This window comes from Schistocerca nitens, chromosome 4, assembly GCF_023898315.1.
Source record: "Schistocerca nitens isolate TAMUIC-IGC-003100 chromosome 4, iqSchNite1.1, whole genome shotgun sequence".
NCBI lineage: Eukaryota > Metazoa > Arthropoda > Insecta > Orthoptera > Acrididae > Schistocerca > Schistocerca nitens.
The window spans coordinates 600689732-600709612 of NC_064617.1; the positions used below are offsets into that span (position 1 = coordinate 600689732).

Sequence of the window (19881 nt, forward strand, 5' to 3'; positions counted from 1 at the left end):
CACGTCTGAGATACGTTTTTTGGTTGTTATGACATTTTGTACATTTTCATTTGAACACTCATTATACACACATCAAAAAACGTTTTGCATCACCCCCGATAACAGACCTCCCGATAATAGACGCTGACTGTGGATAGTGTGTCACAGACACAATCCCTTTGACTGTTCAGAGATGTCAGAAAACCCGCCCAAAAATGTAAATAACCACGCATGAGCAGGGCATTTTAGACGGAGGGGGTCCGACAGCCGATCAGTTCCAGTCATTCCACCAGGAAGAAGGTACATGGCTCGTGTTGTCTGTGGTTCAACCATGCCTAGACGGCCAATAACGCGGTTCGATCGCGTCCGCATTGTTACTTTGTGCCAGTAAGGGCTGTCAACAAGCGAATTATACAGGCGGTTCGGAGTCAACCAAAGCGATGTTGTTCGGACATGGAGGAGATACAGAGAGACAGAAACTGTCGATGACATGCCTCGCTCAGGCCGCCCAAGGGCTACTACTGCAGTGGATGATCGGTACGGATTATGGCTCGGAGAAACCCTGACAGAAACGCCACCATGTTGAATAATGCTCTTCGTGCAACCACAGAACGTCGTTTTACCACTCAAACTGTGCGCAATAGGATGTATGATGCGCAACTTCACTCCCGACGTCCATGGCGAGGACCATCTTTGCAACCACGACGCCATGCAGCGCGGTACAGATCGGCCCAACAACGTGCCGAATGTACCGCATTCTTTATATGCCCGCAACCAATCGGCAGCACATTGTAGAGGCATTCGTCTTCATGGACAACAGTTCGTGCCCATCTTATGAATGACTTCTTCCAGGATAACGACGTCGCTCCACTACAGTGGCCAGCATGTTCTCCAGACATGAACCCTCTCGAACATGCCTGGGATGGATGGAAACGGGCTGTTTATGTACTACGTGACCCACCAACCACTCCGAGGGCTCTACGCCGAATCGCCGCTGAGGAGTGGGACAATCTGTACCAACAGTGCCTTGATGAACTTGTGGATAGTATGCCACGACGAATACAGGCATGCATCAATGCAAAAGGACGTGCTACTGGGTATTTGAGGTACCGGTGTGTACAGCAATCTGGACCTCCACGTCTGAAGGTCTCGCTGTATGGTGGTACAACATGCAATGTGTGGTTTTCATGAGAAATAAAAAGGACGGATATGATGTTTATGTTGATCTCTATTCCAAATTTTCTGTACACGTTCCGGAACTCTCAGAACCGAGATGATGCAAAACTTTTTTTGATGTGTGTATTATTCCATTGGCTACGCGAAACTGACGCATTGGTAGCGGTTTCATTGAATGTCCGAGCTTGCATACTTCACTGTAGTCTCAGTTCATACGTTTTATTAGTCTACCTTGTTGTAGAAGCCACAGTGTTATTTTTTTAAGACTGGAAAAGTGCTTCGGCGTAAAGTCAAGCGCCGGCACGCCAGGCGGGAACGCTAGAGCAGATAGGGCTGTGAGACGACGTCAGCCAATTGCACGCTGACCGACCCCTCTCCAACGCGGGGGCAGCGCCCTCTACACGAAGAGGACATAAGCGCCGCGCCGCCTCGCGGCGTGGAGTTGGACTCCCAGTTCTACGAATTCTACAGCAGTGAGTTCAAGAATAGCATCAAGACTAATCATTTCGCTGCTGCTATGTAGCATTGTCTATACTGAAGAGATTTCTTATTTTATCTGTCGCCTTTGTTTGTGACACATCTATATTTCACAAAGTTAAGTATTGTAATCATTTCATTTTGTAATAAACTTCATTAATCCGATCTGTTTGGATTGTAGTCTAGCGATACGAGAAAGCAAGTTTCCTAGGCACCTCACATTTGACGAGTAGGCAGGATACAACAAAAAGTGTGTGACACCAATAAAAATTGCAGAATATCATTTCGTTGAATAGATTCTTCTGACTGTTATTCATAATTTCAAAAATACCGCAAATCGAAAATATGTCGACAGATTTAAGATGATGTATTCTTGTACGTAGGGATCACTGATATTCATAACGTAAGAGCAATAAACACCAAAGGACACTGATGATGGTCTGTAAATAAAAGTGATACAAGGCGGGTGTAAAACTCCCATAACTGCTGTTTGGTTAAGATGGGAAAAACAAATAACGATTCACAGAGTTAAATTTTTGACCGTAACCTTTAGTACGCTGCAGAAGCTGGAGAAGTGAATTCCCTAAGCAGAGAACATAGCGCAGCAGTCTGCTGGGTCGCCAGGTTAGTGGGCTGGCCTTGTAGAACAGCCCGCTGCGTGTGGTGTGACGTGCTGCAACCGCTGTCAGCTCGCCATACCGCTAGCCTGTTTGGCGACGGAGGCTAAGCCACGGCCCCCCTTTGGACCAGTGCACGTGATAGAGCTTGCTGAAACCTGCACCATACACTACTCTTTGATGTTCAGACCAACCTTCGGGTTGATGGCAGCTTTAGCTGTAGTGTGCACCATATCACTTTTAATGAACTTGTGGGTTAATATCAGGTTAATTTTTTTAACTTCCCATTCACTCCCGAATCACAACTACCCCTTTTGCATAATAGCCGTTCCGACTCAGACATTTGTCGTAGCGTGATTCCAACTTTGCAATATCCTAGTCATACTAGGCAGCCGCCCATGATTTCCGCCAATTCCCTATGCTGGCAGTAGCTCGTTCTCTGTGTCAAAATGCTGTCCTTACAGCCAGTGGTAAGTGTTTATCAAGAGATGATAATCAGAGGGAACCATGTCCGGGCTGTATGGTGGGTGATCACACACACCGGTGCAGCTTCTCTTTCCACGTGCAGTAGGGGGCCGAGAATTATCACGAAGAAGGAAACGCATGTTAATTAATGTAAGCTGCGTGGACTCAGTAGAAACCACTTAGCAGGAATCCACTTATGGCGGGAGACATTATTTTCTAGGCATGTGCAAGTGTTCATTACGTGCTCAGAGCTGAGAAGTGCGACGTGACGCCGTAGATGGACATACTAAAGACACTGCGCAACACATCTGCACAATTCTTCACTGGATTTATACTGTGGATTTAACTCCCCAGCCGATCGGAGGGTCAAACGAAAATGGCCCTCGTAAATCGTGGCTCAGCAGGTCTTTACATCCTCTCTGAGTCACTGATATTTCCTTTGAAACTGCTCGCTATTCGTCTGCGTTGCATTATCGTCAATGACGGCAGGCAAACCCAACATGTCGTAACCTAAATCCGAATATCTGTAGTGAAGTTTGCATGTTGAATAAAGTGTGCGCTCGCCGTAGTTCGTAACTACTTTACGTTTTTTTCACAGACAATTTGCTTATGTGCAACGGCATAAAAAAGAAGTCGAAGAACAAAAAAGATAACACGCATTTCAGACACCTAATTGAAAGTGTCTCCAGCAGATTTCCAGCCGTCATAAACACGAAAGATGGACACAACCCACATAAATATCCACTAATAGATGACCGGACACTTTTGCTCAGATAGTGTGAGAGGTTCTATGCCCTCTGTTGCATGTCTCACCTCATTTTCATCAATTTTATTTATGTTCTATGTCATTGCACGGTAGTAGCAGACCGAATAAGGTTATTGTAATGAGTATTTGTACTGAGAGCTCAAAAAAATACTTTTCACTTGATTGCTAAACATGTTGTTTTACTTTCCTGGGTGGCCTGTACGAGGCGAGCATCAGAGGACGCGGCACACTGCGTTCCTGGTTGGGGCTGCACTTCCCTGAATTCTGAGGGGTTCGTACAATAGGCTTAAGCACCTAGCGGAACGACTGACGTCGGTCGAGTTTCGCCTATTGTATGCAGGGCGAAACAACCTGCGAGACATCTGAGTGTTACCACAGTTTATGTGTTTACCGCTCCGACGCGTCTGGAACGAAGATTCCTGGCACCGACTGACTGCATTGTCCTCTTGATTCTGAGAATACTTGTGGAGCGTACCCTGCTGGGTGCGACTGTGTGGCGCCGGATGACCGGTGGTCTAGGCATGTTGTTTTCGTAGCCGGTCAAACGGCAAGTTCAGTGCCCTCAGCTGAATAGCAGAGGCATGATTGGTCAACTTAAACTGAGGCTAGTTGAAATCATAAAGCCCTGCTCAAAACTGGAGGGAACGGTCACTATTGGCGCGAATGATGTTCTGAGACAGTGTGGGGGGAATTTTGGAATCAGAAGTGAATGCTGATTCGCAGTTTTCGAGGAGAGTAGGGGGTAGAGCAATGTTGGCTTGGCTCTTGCGTTGCGCGGGCAGTGGATTCGGGATCTGATCTTCCTCGGAGTCGGACGGTCTTGCGACTTGGTCGCTCGTTTTCTGAAGAACTTACCATTCTCGGACAGCCATCGAGGCCAGGGGTTGACACAGAGTTGCTGCACGGCAGAAGTCAGCGCCTACATAATCAGGACGCTGCCTACCGACGACGGGCTGCAGATTTCAGTACTGGTACAGTATTTTGCAGCCCCGGCATTGTAGGACTTTATCAATTTTATACTGAATCCCTCAGCAGCACGCGCTCTCCCTTTGCTACCGTAGCAGTCGCGCGGTTCCAGACTGAAGCGCCTAGACCCGCTAGGCCACACTTGCCGGCGCAGCTTGTTCTCGAGCCAACTCTTATTCTCATAATATTTCAGCATAGCCTATCCTTTAACCTACTGTGTGTGTCGACAATCATGTACATTTATGTTCTGATATATAATAAATCTCATTGTGATATTTAATCCGCATATCATTTCGTATATATAGGCAGAGTCCCATTTCCTGACCGGCCACTTGACTGTCTTCTTCTTCTGTGCGAATGCACAAACAGTGCCAGAACTCTTACGGGAATCGGCAACGCGTCGCGAGTAATGAGTATAATGGGCGGGGGCACTACGAATGTAGTGCGGGACAATACGTTGAGAATGTCGATTTCGCGGGAGGCGTGGCAGAGGTAAATCCCTGCAGTCGCGCTATGCTCTGTGTCCTCGGTGGCTCAGATGGATAGAGCGTCTGCCATGAAAGGGGGAGATCCCAGGTTCGAGTCCCGGTCGGGGCACACATTTTCATCTGTCCCCGTTGACGTATGTCAACGCCTGTAAGCAGCTAAGGGTGTTCATTTCATTGTAATTTACTATCGTAAAGTTCTCTTTTTTATATAGATTACGATTTTAATTTAATTATTGTGAACGTGCACTCCTTATTTTACCAACTAGCAGGGTTCACCATCATTTCCTTCCGTTACCGTTGTGCGCATCATTAATTAGGTGGTAGATAAGGAGGGGTCGAGTGCATGTCTCGTTCTCATGCAAAATTCGTCTGAACTAAAGAGGTACAAACTCTTCTCCAACCCGGCACCTCGCAAGTGTACACCGCGCCGTTGTTTAGCAGCTACGATTATTCCGTCTAACCTATGTTGTGATTATGTGAAGGCCCTGTCATTCGTAGACGTAAGTGCGGCGTGCACGAGAGCCAGTGGGCAGCGCTTACCCTCTGTGCGGCGGCCCCAGCCGGTGATGACGCAGGCGGCGCCGGGCGGCGGATGTGCGGCGCGCAGGCGCGGCACGCAGACGACGTCGATGTGCGGGCGGCGGCGGGCGGGCGCGCGCAGCCGCAGCAGCGCGATGTCGTGCGCCAGGCTGCGGTTGTCGAAGCCCGGGTACAGCGCCGCGCCCGCCACCTCGTGCTCCTCGTGGCGCAGCGGCTCGCCGCCGTCCGTCACGTCGAACTCCCCGAGGCGCACCTTCAGCCGCGACACGGCCCCGCGCTGCACGCTGCGGCCGCAACACACACCGCGACGTTCAGAGTGTCTCAAAGAGATTAAGCCAATTTCACAAGATTGTAAAGCATCAATGAAGACAGCAACTTGGGGTTCATTTTAATGTTCGCATCGGAACTAAAACCTTACGCCAGCGTCGGCTACCTATTCATGTGACTGGCGATAATGGCCCTCCTGGTGCACGTATCTCTATCGTTCGCTCATTCATTGCCCAGTGCTTGTCGAGTGGAAGTAGCGATGCTACAGCAACACAGGCGTTTCGGATACTCCGTTTCAACAGGTACAATTCAGTTACAGCTGTGCAGAGAGTAGAGCACTTCTCTGTACCTACAGGGCACGAAGCATGCACATCTCGTACTATTGCCCCCTAAGGTCACCTTATCTCCTCTAAGGTCACCAGATTTCATATGGAGGATTGTGAAAGATATGCACCCCCCTTACAACAACTTTGGCTGAACTGAAGCAACAGCTATGGATGCAGTAACTCCAGTTATGCTTGCAAAACCATCGGACCATTTCGGCCCAAACGCACACTACTGGCCATTAAAATTGCTACGGCAAGAAGAAACGCAGATGATAAACGGCTATTCATTGGACAAATATATTGTACTACAACTGGCATGTGATTACATTTTCACGCAATTTCGGTGCATAGATCCTGAGAAATCAGTACCCAGAACAACCACCTCTGGCCGTAATGACGGACTTGATACGCCTGGGCATTGAGTCAAACAGAGCTTGGATGGCGTGTACAGGCACAGCTGCCCATGCAGCTTCAACACGATACCACAGTTCATCAAGAGTAGTGACTGGTGTATTGTGACGAGCCAGTTGCTCGGCACCATTGACCAGACGTTTTCAATTGGTAAGAGATATGGAGAATGTACTGGCCAGGGCAGCAGTCGAACATTTTCTGTATCCAGAAAGGCCCGTACAGGACCAGCAACATGCGGTCGTGCATTATCCTGCTGAAATGTAGGGTTTTGCAGGGATCGAATGAAGGGTAGAGCCACGGGTCGTAACACATCTGAAATGTAACGTCCACTTGTGTGGCGGCTAGTGGAAATATTTTGCTATATTTAATGTAGAATGTAATGTAGAAAAGATGCATTTCCAGGCCGATGCACCATATGTGGGGCGGTGGGTGGAATGATTGTAGAATATAACGTAGAAAAGATGCATTTCCCTGTCGATGCACCATACGTGGGGCGGCGGGTGGAATTATTGTTATTTATAAATGTTCCTATTATTTATGCTGTCTTTTGCCGTTCTCAACACTGGCTCTCTAACTACAATATTGGCAACCAGAAAGTGATTAGAAAAACATGAAGCCTGTAATTAGAATTCCTAGTGCCCACTTCATTTGAGAAATACACTTATAGCTACAGCTTATAGCTCTGAGGAATTAGGAGATTGTCTGGGATTCATAATCAAAAACGATTCTCTAAAAATGTTCACTATATTCTGAAAGTCACAGACCAAAAAGAATCCACATAATCCAACTAACAGAGTAGTTCAGAGTCTAATGCGCTGATGCAACTATAACTGTTCAAATTAAATGTTTAAGTGAATGCTCGCCATAATCTGATGATAATGTTCATCAAACGCCACGCTAAATAATGGTAGAATGTTTGTCCTGCGGCGGCACGTGAAAATACGACATACACAAACTGAAGATAGATCATTAAAGTCATCCCAGAATTAACACTTCACTCGAAAACGATTTCATGGTTACGCGTATCCCGAGTAACTTATTACGGTATCCGAGGCTGTTTATAGCAATGATACCGATGCGACGCGACTCCCAGCACAGATGGTGCGCTAATCAGCGTCTGGAGAGAACTGGGGCCTTTTTTCCTCACGCAGCGTTCTTATATATAAAGGCGCGGTGCGGACGGCTAAGGGAACGCCTGATCAAATCGGCTCTCCCAACTAGCCGCTGGGCTAGTAATGCACCACTTTAAGTTATCGAATAAATCATTGCTTCCTTTGCTGATGGCCGATGAAGCTCTCAATTTAAATGTGCAATCAGCACACAGGTAAGTAATCATAATAAATGTCTGTCATGGCTAATTATTTTGGGCGAGAGAATTAATTTAATTACACTACACGCAGTAGACGAGCTCAGAACTTGCCCTTTAGAGATACGCTATCGCTATAGTTTTATAGTTATTCAGTTGAAACTTCTCACATCTTTATGATTATAGCGGATCTCCCTTCTACTTAAATTTAAACATCCTAGCCTTATTTATTCGCCTACTTAATCTATCTTGCTTCCTTAATTTCTAAGACAAAAACCAGAAAATTATGAATTTCAACAAAAATTTTAATTTGTGAGATCCAGAATACTGTTTCTATTAAATTATTATGAAAAATGAATCTAAATATAAATTTTTAAGTCTCTAGCTCTTTTCTGTTGCGCCAATGATTTTTACAGAAAGACATCCAAATTTCGAAAATGGTTAAAGTTATTGAACTGATATTCAATACATATTGATTTAGTATTACTCCTGACATGCTAGAAACGTTTCAGGTTATTTACTTGATTTTTAAAGTATTGCGCAACATTTATGACGTCAGAGCTAGTTACAGCGGACTAGGCTGGCACACAATGGAAAGGCTGATGTGAATTTTATACGGCGTGAGTAGGCTGCTTCCCTACACACTCTTCAAAGTGCCGTCAGTGCGAACAACAGGTGACCGAGACGTGGAACCAACGGCATCCCATACCATCACGCCGGGTGATATGCCAGTATGGCGATGACAAATACACGCTTCCAATGTGCGTTCACCGCGATGTCGCCTAACACGGATGCGACCATCATGATGCTGTAAACAGAATCTGGATTCATCCGAAAAAATGACGTTTTGCCATTTGTGGACCCAGGTTCGTCGTTGAGTACACCATCGCAGGCGCTCCTGTCTGTGATGCAGCGTCAAGGGTGACCGCAGCCATGGTCTCCGAGCTGATAGTCCATGCTGCTGCAAACGTCGTCGAACTGTTTGTGCAGATGGTTGTTGTCTTGCAAAAGTCTCCATCTGTTGACTCAGGGATCGAGACGTGGTTGCACGATCCATTACAGCCATGCGGATAAGATGCCTGTCATCTCGACTGCTTGTGATACGTGGCCGTTGGGATCCAGCAGGGCGTTCCGTATTACCCTCCTGAACCCACCGATTCCATATTCTGCTAACAGTCATTGGATTTCGACCAACGCGAGCAGCAATGTCGCGATACGATAAAGCGCAATCGCGATAGACGACAATCCGACCTTTATGGAAGTCGGAAACGTGATGGTACGCATTTCTCCTCCTTACACGAGGCATCACAACAACGTTTCACCAGATAACGCCGGTCAACTGATGATTGTGTATGAGAAATCGGATGGAAACTTTCCTTATGTCAGCACGTTGTAGGTGTCGCCACCGGCGCCAAACGTGTGTGAATGCTCTGAAAAGCCAATCATTTTCGTATCTCAGAATCTTCTTCGTGTCGGTTAAATTACGCGTCTGTAGCACGTCATCTTCGTGGTGTAGCAATTTTAATGGCCAGTAGTGTAACTGTAGAAAGTATACCAAAGTTACATACGCAAGATGGTTGTGATTAAAGTGCACGTATTCACAGAAGTAATTATCATATGGCAGGCCAATGCTATTAGATATTGTAATGCATTAATGTGGAACTGATCTATGCTGGAAAAAAATTACTTCCAGTTTTGGCCACCAGGTGCAAATATGGCGCTGTGAATGCAAGAAAGTCGTATAGGAATGTTTCCATATGTAATGGATAAGGAACGGGTGTTCAGACAAAAGACCAAACAAGTGAGGAAAGCATAACGATGACATTAAATGCCGCTTATACAATTTGTTCAATATGGGCACTGGAAACGTCGATGAGATGCTGTACAGCGCCACTGGTGGCCAAAATTGGAACTAATTATTTCTCAGCGTGAATCGGTTCCACATTAATGCATATAAACATATACCAGGTTTCGCCCTCATACGATAATTGCAGTCAACGCAGAGCCTCTGTGGGTCGTTCCACTTCAATTATTACCACATGGTACTTGCATGTAAAAGATACGTCCTTGCAGAAGTGGATGACTGTTAAAAATTGTTTCCTACGAGTAAATTAAGAGTTACCCAACTTTCCATGTTCAACATACAGTCTTGCCAAACGGGATAACATTTTTTCTCTTATGGTTGTGTGCAAGTAAGGAGGCAGATGTTGTGTTGTTGTTGTGGCCTTTAGCCCAAAGACTGGTTTGATGCAGCTCTCTGTACTGCTCTATCTTGAACAAGCCTCTTCATCTCCGAGTACCTTCTGCATCTGTTTAGTGTATTCATCTCTTGGTCTCCCTCTACGATTTTTACCCTCCACGCTTCCCTTGATGCCTCAGATCGTGCCCTACCAATTGATCCCGTCTTCTAGTCATGTTGTGCCACAAATTCCTCTTCTCCCCAATTCTATAAATACCTCCTCATTAGTTATGTCATCTACCCATCCAATCTTCAGCATTCTTCTGTAGCACCATATTTCAAAAGCTTCCATTCTCTCCTTGTCTGCACTGATTTTCGTCCATGTTTCACTTCCATACATGGCTACACAGCATACAAATACTTTCAGAAACGACTTCCTGAGACTTAAATCTATTGTACTGTATGGAACTGGGGACCAAGAAACGACGGAGACGCTTCGTCCCGCCGTAGCCAGCAGTGGTACACAACCCCACAACATGCTACAGCAGTCCACTCACCCCACCGCCGCCCCATACCGAACCCAAGGTTATTGTCTCACACCAGACAAGTGTAGCCCTAATATTTGTGTGGTAGAGTAATTATGGTGTATGCGTACGTGGAGAAAGTGTTTGCGCAACAACCGCCGACATAGTGTAACTGAGGCGGAATAAGGGGAACCAGTCCGCATTCGCTGATGCAGATGGAAAACCGCCTTAAAAACAATCCACAGACTGGCCAGCACACCGGACCTCGACACTAATCCTCCGGGCGGACCGGCACGCCTAACCACCCGGAAAGCAGTGTGTTAGAAAAAAAATGGTTCAAATGGCTCTGAGCACTATGGGACTTAACGTCTATAGTCATCAGTCCCCTAGAACTTAGAACTACTTATACCTAACTAACCTAAGGACATCACACAACACCCAGTCATCACGAGGCAGGGAAAATCCCTGACCCCGCCGGGAAACGAACCCGGGAACCCGGGCGTGGGAAGCGAGAACGCTACCGCAGTGCGTTAGACCGCACGGCTAAGCGGGCGGGACACTTAAATCTATACTCGATGTTAACAAATTTCTTTTCTTCAGAAACGCTTTCCTTGCCATAGCCAGTCTACATTTCATATCCTCTCTACTTCGACCACCATAATTCATTTTTGCTTACCAAATAGGAAAACTTATCCTCTACTTTAAGTGTCTTTTCATTATCTGATTTTTTACAGCATCACCTGATTTAATTCGACTACATTCCATTATCCTCGTTTCAAGACACTGTACATTTCGCTCAACTGTTCGAATTATAATCTCATCGGCAAACCTCAAGGTTTTTGTTTCTTCTCCCTGGATTTTCATTCCTACTCCAAATTTTCCTTCGTTTCCTTTACTGCTTGCTCAATATACAAATTGAATAACATCGGGGATAGGCTACAACCCTGTCTAACTCCTTTCTCAATCACTGCTCCCCCCTCATGCCCCTCGACTCTTACAACTGCCATCAGGTTTGTGTACAAATTGTGCAAAGCCTTTCGCTCCCTGTGTTTTACTCCTGCTACCTTAAGAATATAAAAGAGTATTCCAGTCAACATTGTCAAAAACTTTCTCTAAGTCTATGTAAACATAGATTTGTCTTTCCGTAACCTATCTTCTAATAAGGGAAACTCCCCATCGGACACCTCTGAGATTTAGTGCTAAGACGGCCCAGTGGACAACCCGTCAAAAACTGAACACAGATCAAGCCTGAAACCAGGAAGAAACGCACTGAACTGCGTAAAAAAAGCAAAATAGAAACAGTGAAGAGTCCAAGCTTAACAAGTGCAGCACTGAGCGAAGAAGAGGAGCGGCTGGTTAAGCGGTCGGCCTTCGGCTGTGGTGAGGCGCACATGCATTGTTTGCGTCTCGCCTGTTGTGCTGCTTGCGAGCGAGCGCGCCCTTGTTTACTTCCGTGTTGCGGCTTTTTTTTTCAGAGTCCAACTGCATTGACCATCATGGGGTTTTCTTACCGCCATGCCACAATTAAATTAACTTTTCCATTAGATCACGAACGAAGGCGTATGAATTTGAACGTTTTATACGGTATGAAATGCATCTCCAGCCAAAAGACGTTCGCCGGCCAGGGTGGCCGAGCGGTTCTAGGCGCTACAGTCTGGAACCACGCGACCGCTACGGTCGCAGATTCGAACCCTGCCTTGGGCATGGATGCGTGTGATGGCCTTAGGTTAGTTAGATTTAAGTAGTTCTAAGTTCTAGGGGACTGATGACCTTATAAATTAAGTCCTCTAGTGCTCAGAGACATTTTTGAACCAAGCCACAAGACGTTCTCGAGATACATTTTTCAATCATTAGTACTACTGTGTACATAAAGTTCGCGAATGACGAGTTGTGCGCCGACGTTGTGCGGCGCCACGCTAACGATCTCAAGTTTTTATACTCTCACGGACATATAGGGAATGATACTCCCGTCTGAAGTACCGTCGGACTCTGTGGTGGCCGCTTTTAAACCTTATGGCGACGTCGTCAGTCACGTGGCTGAAACATGGAAGACATTCGAAACCTACCGTGTCCGTCAGATAAAAATTGAGCTATGGAAATACGTGCCTTCCTAATTGGTTATTGCCGGCTGCAGGGCTGTCGTTATGTACGATAGCCAGCCGCGCACTTGAGTTTGTGGCCAGGAGGGCCCTGTCTGTTCTGAATGCCTCCGCCGATCGGAGACGTCACGCCTCCTGCGGCGCCAACTGTGTTACCTCTGTCTTACGCCTCTGCGGAGGTGCTGCCTGCTACACCCCTCTGAATCAGTCGGTACGGGTGTCGGCTCCTCTTGACGACGCGATGGACGTTTCGCCTGTCTCTCCTACACCCCTGCTGGTGGCAGTAAAAATGGACGACGATCGTCAGCAGGCACAAGCTGTCTGTGACGACGCCATGGTTGCTGATAATGGAGATGTACCTACCTCCGCCTTTCTGCCATCTGGCCACATGTTGGACGAGAGACGCCCGCCATCCGACACGAAACAGCGTGTTAGGAAGCAACGGTCGCCGAGGAAACGGAAGAGACAACGCCGTACCCCTTCTGATGACTGCGTCCATCGGATGTCTGCACAGGGTGACGATCCTGCTACTGATGGTGCACTGTCCTCTGACGCCCTGCCACCTGGCGACGGTGGCGGTCTCAGGACTCTCCTTTGGCTCAGTTCCCGTGAATGCGACGACGGATCTGATTGCTAACGCCACGGAGGACGAAATCCGTGACGCTATCCAGGCAGGTTCTCCGAACAGGTCGTCTGGCGCTGACGGACTCCCACTGGAGTTTTATTGGACATTTCATCCCCTTCTGGCACCAGTGTGGACGGTAATTTGTCAGGATCTTATGTCACCTTTCGTGCCGATTCCTGACGGTTTCCTGGAAGGTTTCCTCATTCACATCCACAAGCCTCGGGGTACCACGGATATGCTATTACCGCCGCTTGACGTTACTCAATAGCGAGGCAAAGATCTTTACCTTGCTGTTGGCTGCGCTGCTTAAAAGGAGAGCTTGGTACGTGATTTCCCCCGACCAGACTTCTTTGGGACGTGCCAAAAAATCCCGCACTGTTCTCTGCCACTATCGGGACATAATCACTCTTTCTCCCGCTCGTCGTATGCCTTAACTTTTGGCAACTCTTGACTTCAGCCAGGCGCTCGATCGAGTCGACCACTACTTCCTGGAAGGAGTGCTCCGCAGTATGGGCTACTCTGATACTACCGTCGTAATGCATCCCGTTCATGGAGCCACGTCTCCAATGCTCTACAATGCCAGTCTTACTCCTCCCATCTCGATCCTTGGATCTCTGCATTGTTTTATGCATTCGCCGTGGAACCGTTGCTATGCGGTTTCCGTCAACGCCTCTCTGGGATGTCTCTCGGTGACCATGTTTTCAGCTGCACTGCTTATGCAGACGATCTCGTCATCGTTCTTCGTAGCGTTGCTGAGGCCATGGAGTCACTGGCATGGGTTAGCACTTACGACAAAGATTCTGGTAGCTGCCTTAACGTCCGCAAATTGAGCGCCGAAGCTATAGTTGCGACAGTGCTGCTCTTTTGCGTGTAGTTGATTCTGTCCGATGCTTGGGACTCGATTTCGCAAGAGATCTGCGGCGGACAATTGCCCTCAATTACAGACGTCTACTTTCTCAACTGCGAGCTGGGCTCTTAAATCACCGTTTGCGAGCACTCTATCTTCTGCAACGCACAGAATACGTAAATGCATATTTGGCGTCACGTATCCCCCACGTGACACAGACGCCTCCTATTCCGCCATCCATGGCCCGCCGCATGCTAGCGGCACTGGGTTCGTTTGTTTGCCAAGGCTTGCTATTGAAGATAAGGTACGAAACCCTCATCCTCCCGCGGTGCAGGGACAGTTTAAGTGTATTGTTGGAGGCCCTTGCACCACCGTCTCTCGCAGCACCTACCCAACATTCGCAAATCCCGCCGCCCTTCTTTTACTTCCACCATTTTTTCCTTGAACTGAGCTACGTCCGAACTGTGATACTGTGGTGCAATTGACATCCACGATGGCGTTCTGTGGTTTCCTTCAGCGGCACGAGTCACCGAATGTGGCTGAGGGGAAGCTTGCCCACGTCGACTGGCGTGCCGTTTGGCTATCGGTGTGCGCCCCTTATCTCGACACTGACATTCAGTTTGCGTGGTACCTTACTGTCAATGGGAAGCAAGTATGCCGATCACGCTTTCACAGGATTCACCTCCCAGACACTCCGTTGGGTGTCGTCTGTGATGTTATGGACACAGACGAGCACCGCCTGGTGTGCAGATCGGCCAGAGGTGTTTGGTTCTTGGTGCGACAGATGTCCCTAGTTACCCGTACGACTCCTTATCAGATACTTACTTAACTGCTCCTCTTTCCGAACGTGGGATACTTCCCGAAAGCGAAGACAACTCTGTGAGGTGGATTTGTGGACACGCAGCACACTACTTCAAAATGGTTCAAATGGCTCTGAGCACTATGGGACTTAACTTCTGAGGTCATCAGTCCCCTAGAACTTAGAACTACTTAAACCTAACTAACCTAAGGACATCACACACATCCACGCCCGAGGCAGGATTCGAACCTGCGACCGTAGCGGTCGCGCAGTTCCGGACTTTAGCGCCTAGAACCGCTCGGCCACTAAGGCCGGCGCACACTACTTGTTTGGTGATGGGGAGACAAGTATCCTTATTTTTGGCAGTTCCTTGACGAACGCCATTGTGCAATTGTCCGCAATTCAAAAAACAAACAATTTTTCACCAATTTCCTCTGCACTGTGTTCCTACACCCACCCCTGAGCCAGGGTGTTCGTGTCATGAAGAGCTGTTCCCTGCTCTTCCACACCTAGAATGGATACATTCTCTAGTAACCGGAATGTTCTTGTCTGAAAAACTTTACATTGATATTCTCAATTAGTCTGACCCCATGCTGCGCCCTCCTTCTCGCGTGACGCCAGTTTCCTGACATTCTCGGTGGTATTAATGACAAAAACTTAACAATAAAACAAAAGAACGAAGAGAAAAATAAATAAACTATGTTCATTGTACCTCTAATCCATGTTCCCTACGCTTTCCTTGGTTTCTGGAGGGTGGGAACGAGGCATCATGGCCAGGCCTAGGGTTGCGACCCCTGCCCACTTCGCCCGCACACCTCCCTTTGGGCGGTCACAGAGATTGACTGCAAAGCGTGCAAGCCGTGTTCAAAACTCCCTTGTGCTCTTTTTTTTTTCACTATTCGCTTTATTCAAATTTGTGTCTGTGTCGTGGTGTAACGTCTGTTTGCAACAGCGAGGTGTAAAGAAGCGACCTATAATGAAAGTTGATTCTGCACAAGCCGAAAAGAAGTGGCTTTCGAATAGGAACCACAAACATTTGATGGCAAGGCGACAAGTCAACCGAATCCTTCACCGAAAAACACGTCTGGTGTGTCAAACTCGGCATTAGTGACAATACGTGTGTCATCTAATACGAATCTGTTATCAACGCACCTAACTTGAACGCCTGGTGAGTGAGTGAGTGAGATATGCCTGCTTGCCCGATTTAGGTGTTCGTATGAATGTCAATATGATCAATCCCAAGGAAATGATGAAAACATAATAGTTTGTCACATAAGCTGCAACAAATGATCGCAACAGCTTCACAATCACACAGTTTTTCTGTGCTCTGTCAAAATACATGTTTCATTGTTTTAGAGCTTGAGTTCCGTTTTGAAGTTTTGACTGTTGAATTCCTTTTCTGTAATATAGTTCACACCCGTTTATTTGTTGTTTTAATTTTTGTGAGACGTCTATGTAGTATCTCACCTGCTCTCACTATTCATCACATTTAGTTGCGACAGTAATGTATTCTTACCACATGACTTATACGTATCCTATTACCAGTGTGTAGTATGACAACTGCGAAGACTACAGAAAGAGAACAAATATTTCAATGACCGGACGGACAGTTCATAAAAATGCAAAAAAAAAAAAAAAAATGAACATAAATAGCACAGAACCTGTGTTGCCGGCTTCGCAGTCCAACACCGTGACCACTTAGCCACGGCGCATTGGTAATTACACTTTACTTAATGTTACACTTCTTAAACTTAGGCCGTTCACTGTTTCTATTTTGCTTCTTTTCCATAGTTCAGTACACCTTCCTCCTGCTTTCTTGCTTGATCTGGGTTCAACTATTGATGTGCTACACACCGGGCCATCTTAACACTAAGTCGGAGCGGGCTGTCATGGAGAGGTTCCCTTGTAAGATACGTCGTGGGGTCAGTATTACCTCACGTGTTCCTGCATTTCTACGGAATCCAAACTCATCTTCCGCGAGGTCTGTTTGCACCAGTTTTCTCATTCGTCTGTAAAGAATTTGTGTTAGTATTTTGCAACCGTGACTTACTAAACCGATAGTTCGGTAATTTTCACATCTGTCAGCACCTGCTTTCTTTGGAATTGGAATTATTATACTCTTTCTGAAGTCTAAGGGTATTTCGCGTGTCTCATACATCTTGCTCGCCATATGGAAGAGTGTTGTCATGGCTGGCTCTCCCAAGGCTATCAGTAGTTCTAATGGAATATTGTCTTCACACGGGGCCTTGTTTCGACTTAGGTCTTTCAGTGTTGTGTCAAATCGTTCACGCAGTATCATATCTCCCATCTCATCTTCGTCTACGTCCACTTCGATTTCCATACTATTGCACTCAAGTATTTGGCTCTTGTACAAACTCTCTATATATTCCTTCCATCTATCTTCTTTCCCTTCTTTGCTTAGGACTGCTTTTCCATCTGAGCTGTTGATATTCATAGAGACACATCTTTTTTCTCCAAAGGTCTTTTTAATTTTCCTGTAGGCGGCATCGATTTCATCCCTGCATCTACATCCTCACATTTGTCCTCTGGCCATTCCCATTTAGCCATTTTACACTTTCTGTCGATCTCATTTTTGAGACGTTTGTATTTCTTTCCACTTGCTTCCATTACTGCATTTCTATATTTTCTGCTTTCATCAGTTAAATTCAGCATATCTTGTGTTACCCATAGATTTCTAACAGCCCTCGTCTTTTTATCTATTGATCCTCTGCTGCCTTCGCTATTTCGTCTCTCAAAGCTACCCATTCTTTTTCTACTGTATTTCTGTCCCCTGTTCTTGTCAATCGTTCCCTTCTGCTCCCTCTAAAACTCTCTACAACCTCCGGCTCTTTCGGTTTATCCAGGTCCCATATCCTTGAATTCCTACCTTTTTGCAGTTTTTTCAGTTTTGATTTACAGTTCATAACCAATAAATTGTGGTCAGATGCCCCTGGAAAAGTCTTAGAATTTAAAACCTGGTTCCTACATCTCTGTATTATCACTGTATAATCAATCTGAAACTTTCCGGTCTCCTTCACATATATAACCTTCTTTCATGATTCAAAATGGTTCAAATGGCTCTGAGCACTATGGGACCTAACATCTTAGGTCATCTGTCCCCTAGAACTTAGAACTACTTAAACCTAACTAACCTAAGGACATCACACACATCCATCCTGCGACCGTAGCAGTCCCGCCGTTCCTGACTGAAGCGCCTAGAACCGCACGGCCACCGCGGCCGTGTCTTTCATGATTCTTAAATGTTCAACAAAATACTGAATGAGCAAATTAAAACTACCCCTGGGTGTGAATCGTGCACTTTGAGATAGGCAACCCTACTTACGTAATCCGCTCTCACGGCGGATGATGGGGGATGGGTTGTGTAACGCCCCAAGGACAGAAAACCCCAATGAACGAACTTTGTGAAAACTTGAAGTATGGAAGTGGGTCATCTAGACACTGCAACAACTATTGGTGATAAAAAAATTAATTACACTGATAATGTTTTCATTAACAACTATAACACTTAAATTCTGAGAATAACATACAAAAGAGGAGGTAAAAAGAAAGGATTGTCATGCATTATCTTTTAAACCTCTATAGAATAGATTTAAATTCATATGAACGAAGGTTAAATCCAAGGAGGTAATTCGGTCAAAGATAACATTTACCATGGAAAAGAGTTGTATCCACATCGAAAAGGAAATTCAATGCGCCTACAATGCAACTCGGATATGGAAATGTTTAGTTAGTTGCTCTTGAGTCTGTCTAGAGTATTATTGCAATAGTCTTCTGGAAGCAAACGTTATTAGACTGTTTCAGTTGTGAAAGTTCGATAGTTCGTGAGAGAGAGAGAGAGAGAGACTAAAGCCATACTCAGTCAATCGACTGAATAAAGTAATCTTTACCGTTATCAACGCGACGGTGATTTCAGTTGAGTGATACTGATTTACTGTACTTAACCTTCGGACTGAAGAACAGTTGCGAACTTGATAGTAACGGATCAGTCACCCGAAAACTATTCGTAGTCTTGAGTAGGACACAATAATACAAAGTCATGAAGAAAAACCAATACGCCGTTCAATCAAAAGTTGTTGTCAACGTCACTATTACTGGACTGATGAGAAGTTAATCGTGAATGACATATCGATATGTGTGCGTGATAGGGACAAACAATTCAAAATGGTTGAAGTGGCTCTGAGCACTATGCGACTTAACTTATGAGGTCATCAGTCGCCTAGAACTTAGAACTAATTAAACCTAACTAACCTAAGGACACCACACACATCCATGCCCGAGGCAGGATTCGAACCTGCGACCGTAGCGGTCGCTCGGTTCCAGACTGTAGCGCCCAGAACCGCACGGCCACTCCGGCCGGCGGAAAAACAATTAATTACTAAAAGATTAATAAACTATTAGTCAAGAGATATATCAGATGTGTCGCCTACATGATTCAAGGAATAATATTACGTATGTTCATACTAGTGATTGAGTCTCTTAAACATTTTAAGTGACTGTGTGAAGACAGGAATAACAGTGAAAGGTGATTAATATAAAAATCAGCATTACGGCGTGTTACAAGGACGTTACTTCAGCATAAGTGATCTCTGTGGTTACGCTCGACCGCTGTTAATAATTTGACGTAGCAACGGCATAGCAACTGCATTACGAACAGCAATTATTAATGCTTGCTAAGGATGATGTGAAAAACGACCATTACGATAGGATTAAGAACCAAGATTTCACTGCTCAATGAAACTAACCGGGCATAAGATAAAAGATAAACAAATGATCAGTTAACACAAATTGATAAGACTGTTACGGACGAACAATAGAATATTTCTTAACTACGCGAGGAGCTGTGTTTTACGAGAGTTTCAGGTGCTGTTCCACGTCATACTGACGGGGACGAACATCATTACGAGTCGCGTCTCCTCCCGACAAGTGCAGAAGGAAGGAAGGGACGTTACAAATGGCTCTGAGCACTATGGGACTTAACTTCTGAGGTCATCAGTCCCCTAGAC

General features: G+C 46.0%; 1 protein-coding gene across 1 annotated transcript in view; it reads right to left on the reverse strand.

The window, feature by feature from the left end:
- LOC126251612 (chymotrypsinogen 2-like) overlaps positions 1–19881 on the reverse strand; it is a 392513-nt gene that overhangs the window by 18163 nt on the left and 354469 nt on the right. The window contains exon 6 of the mRNA XM_049952152.1: positions 5475–5758. Coding sequence (XP_049808109.1) covers positions 5475–5758 — 284 coding nt within the window. The remainder of the gene's footprint in view (positions 1–5474; positions 5759–19881) is intronic.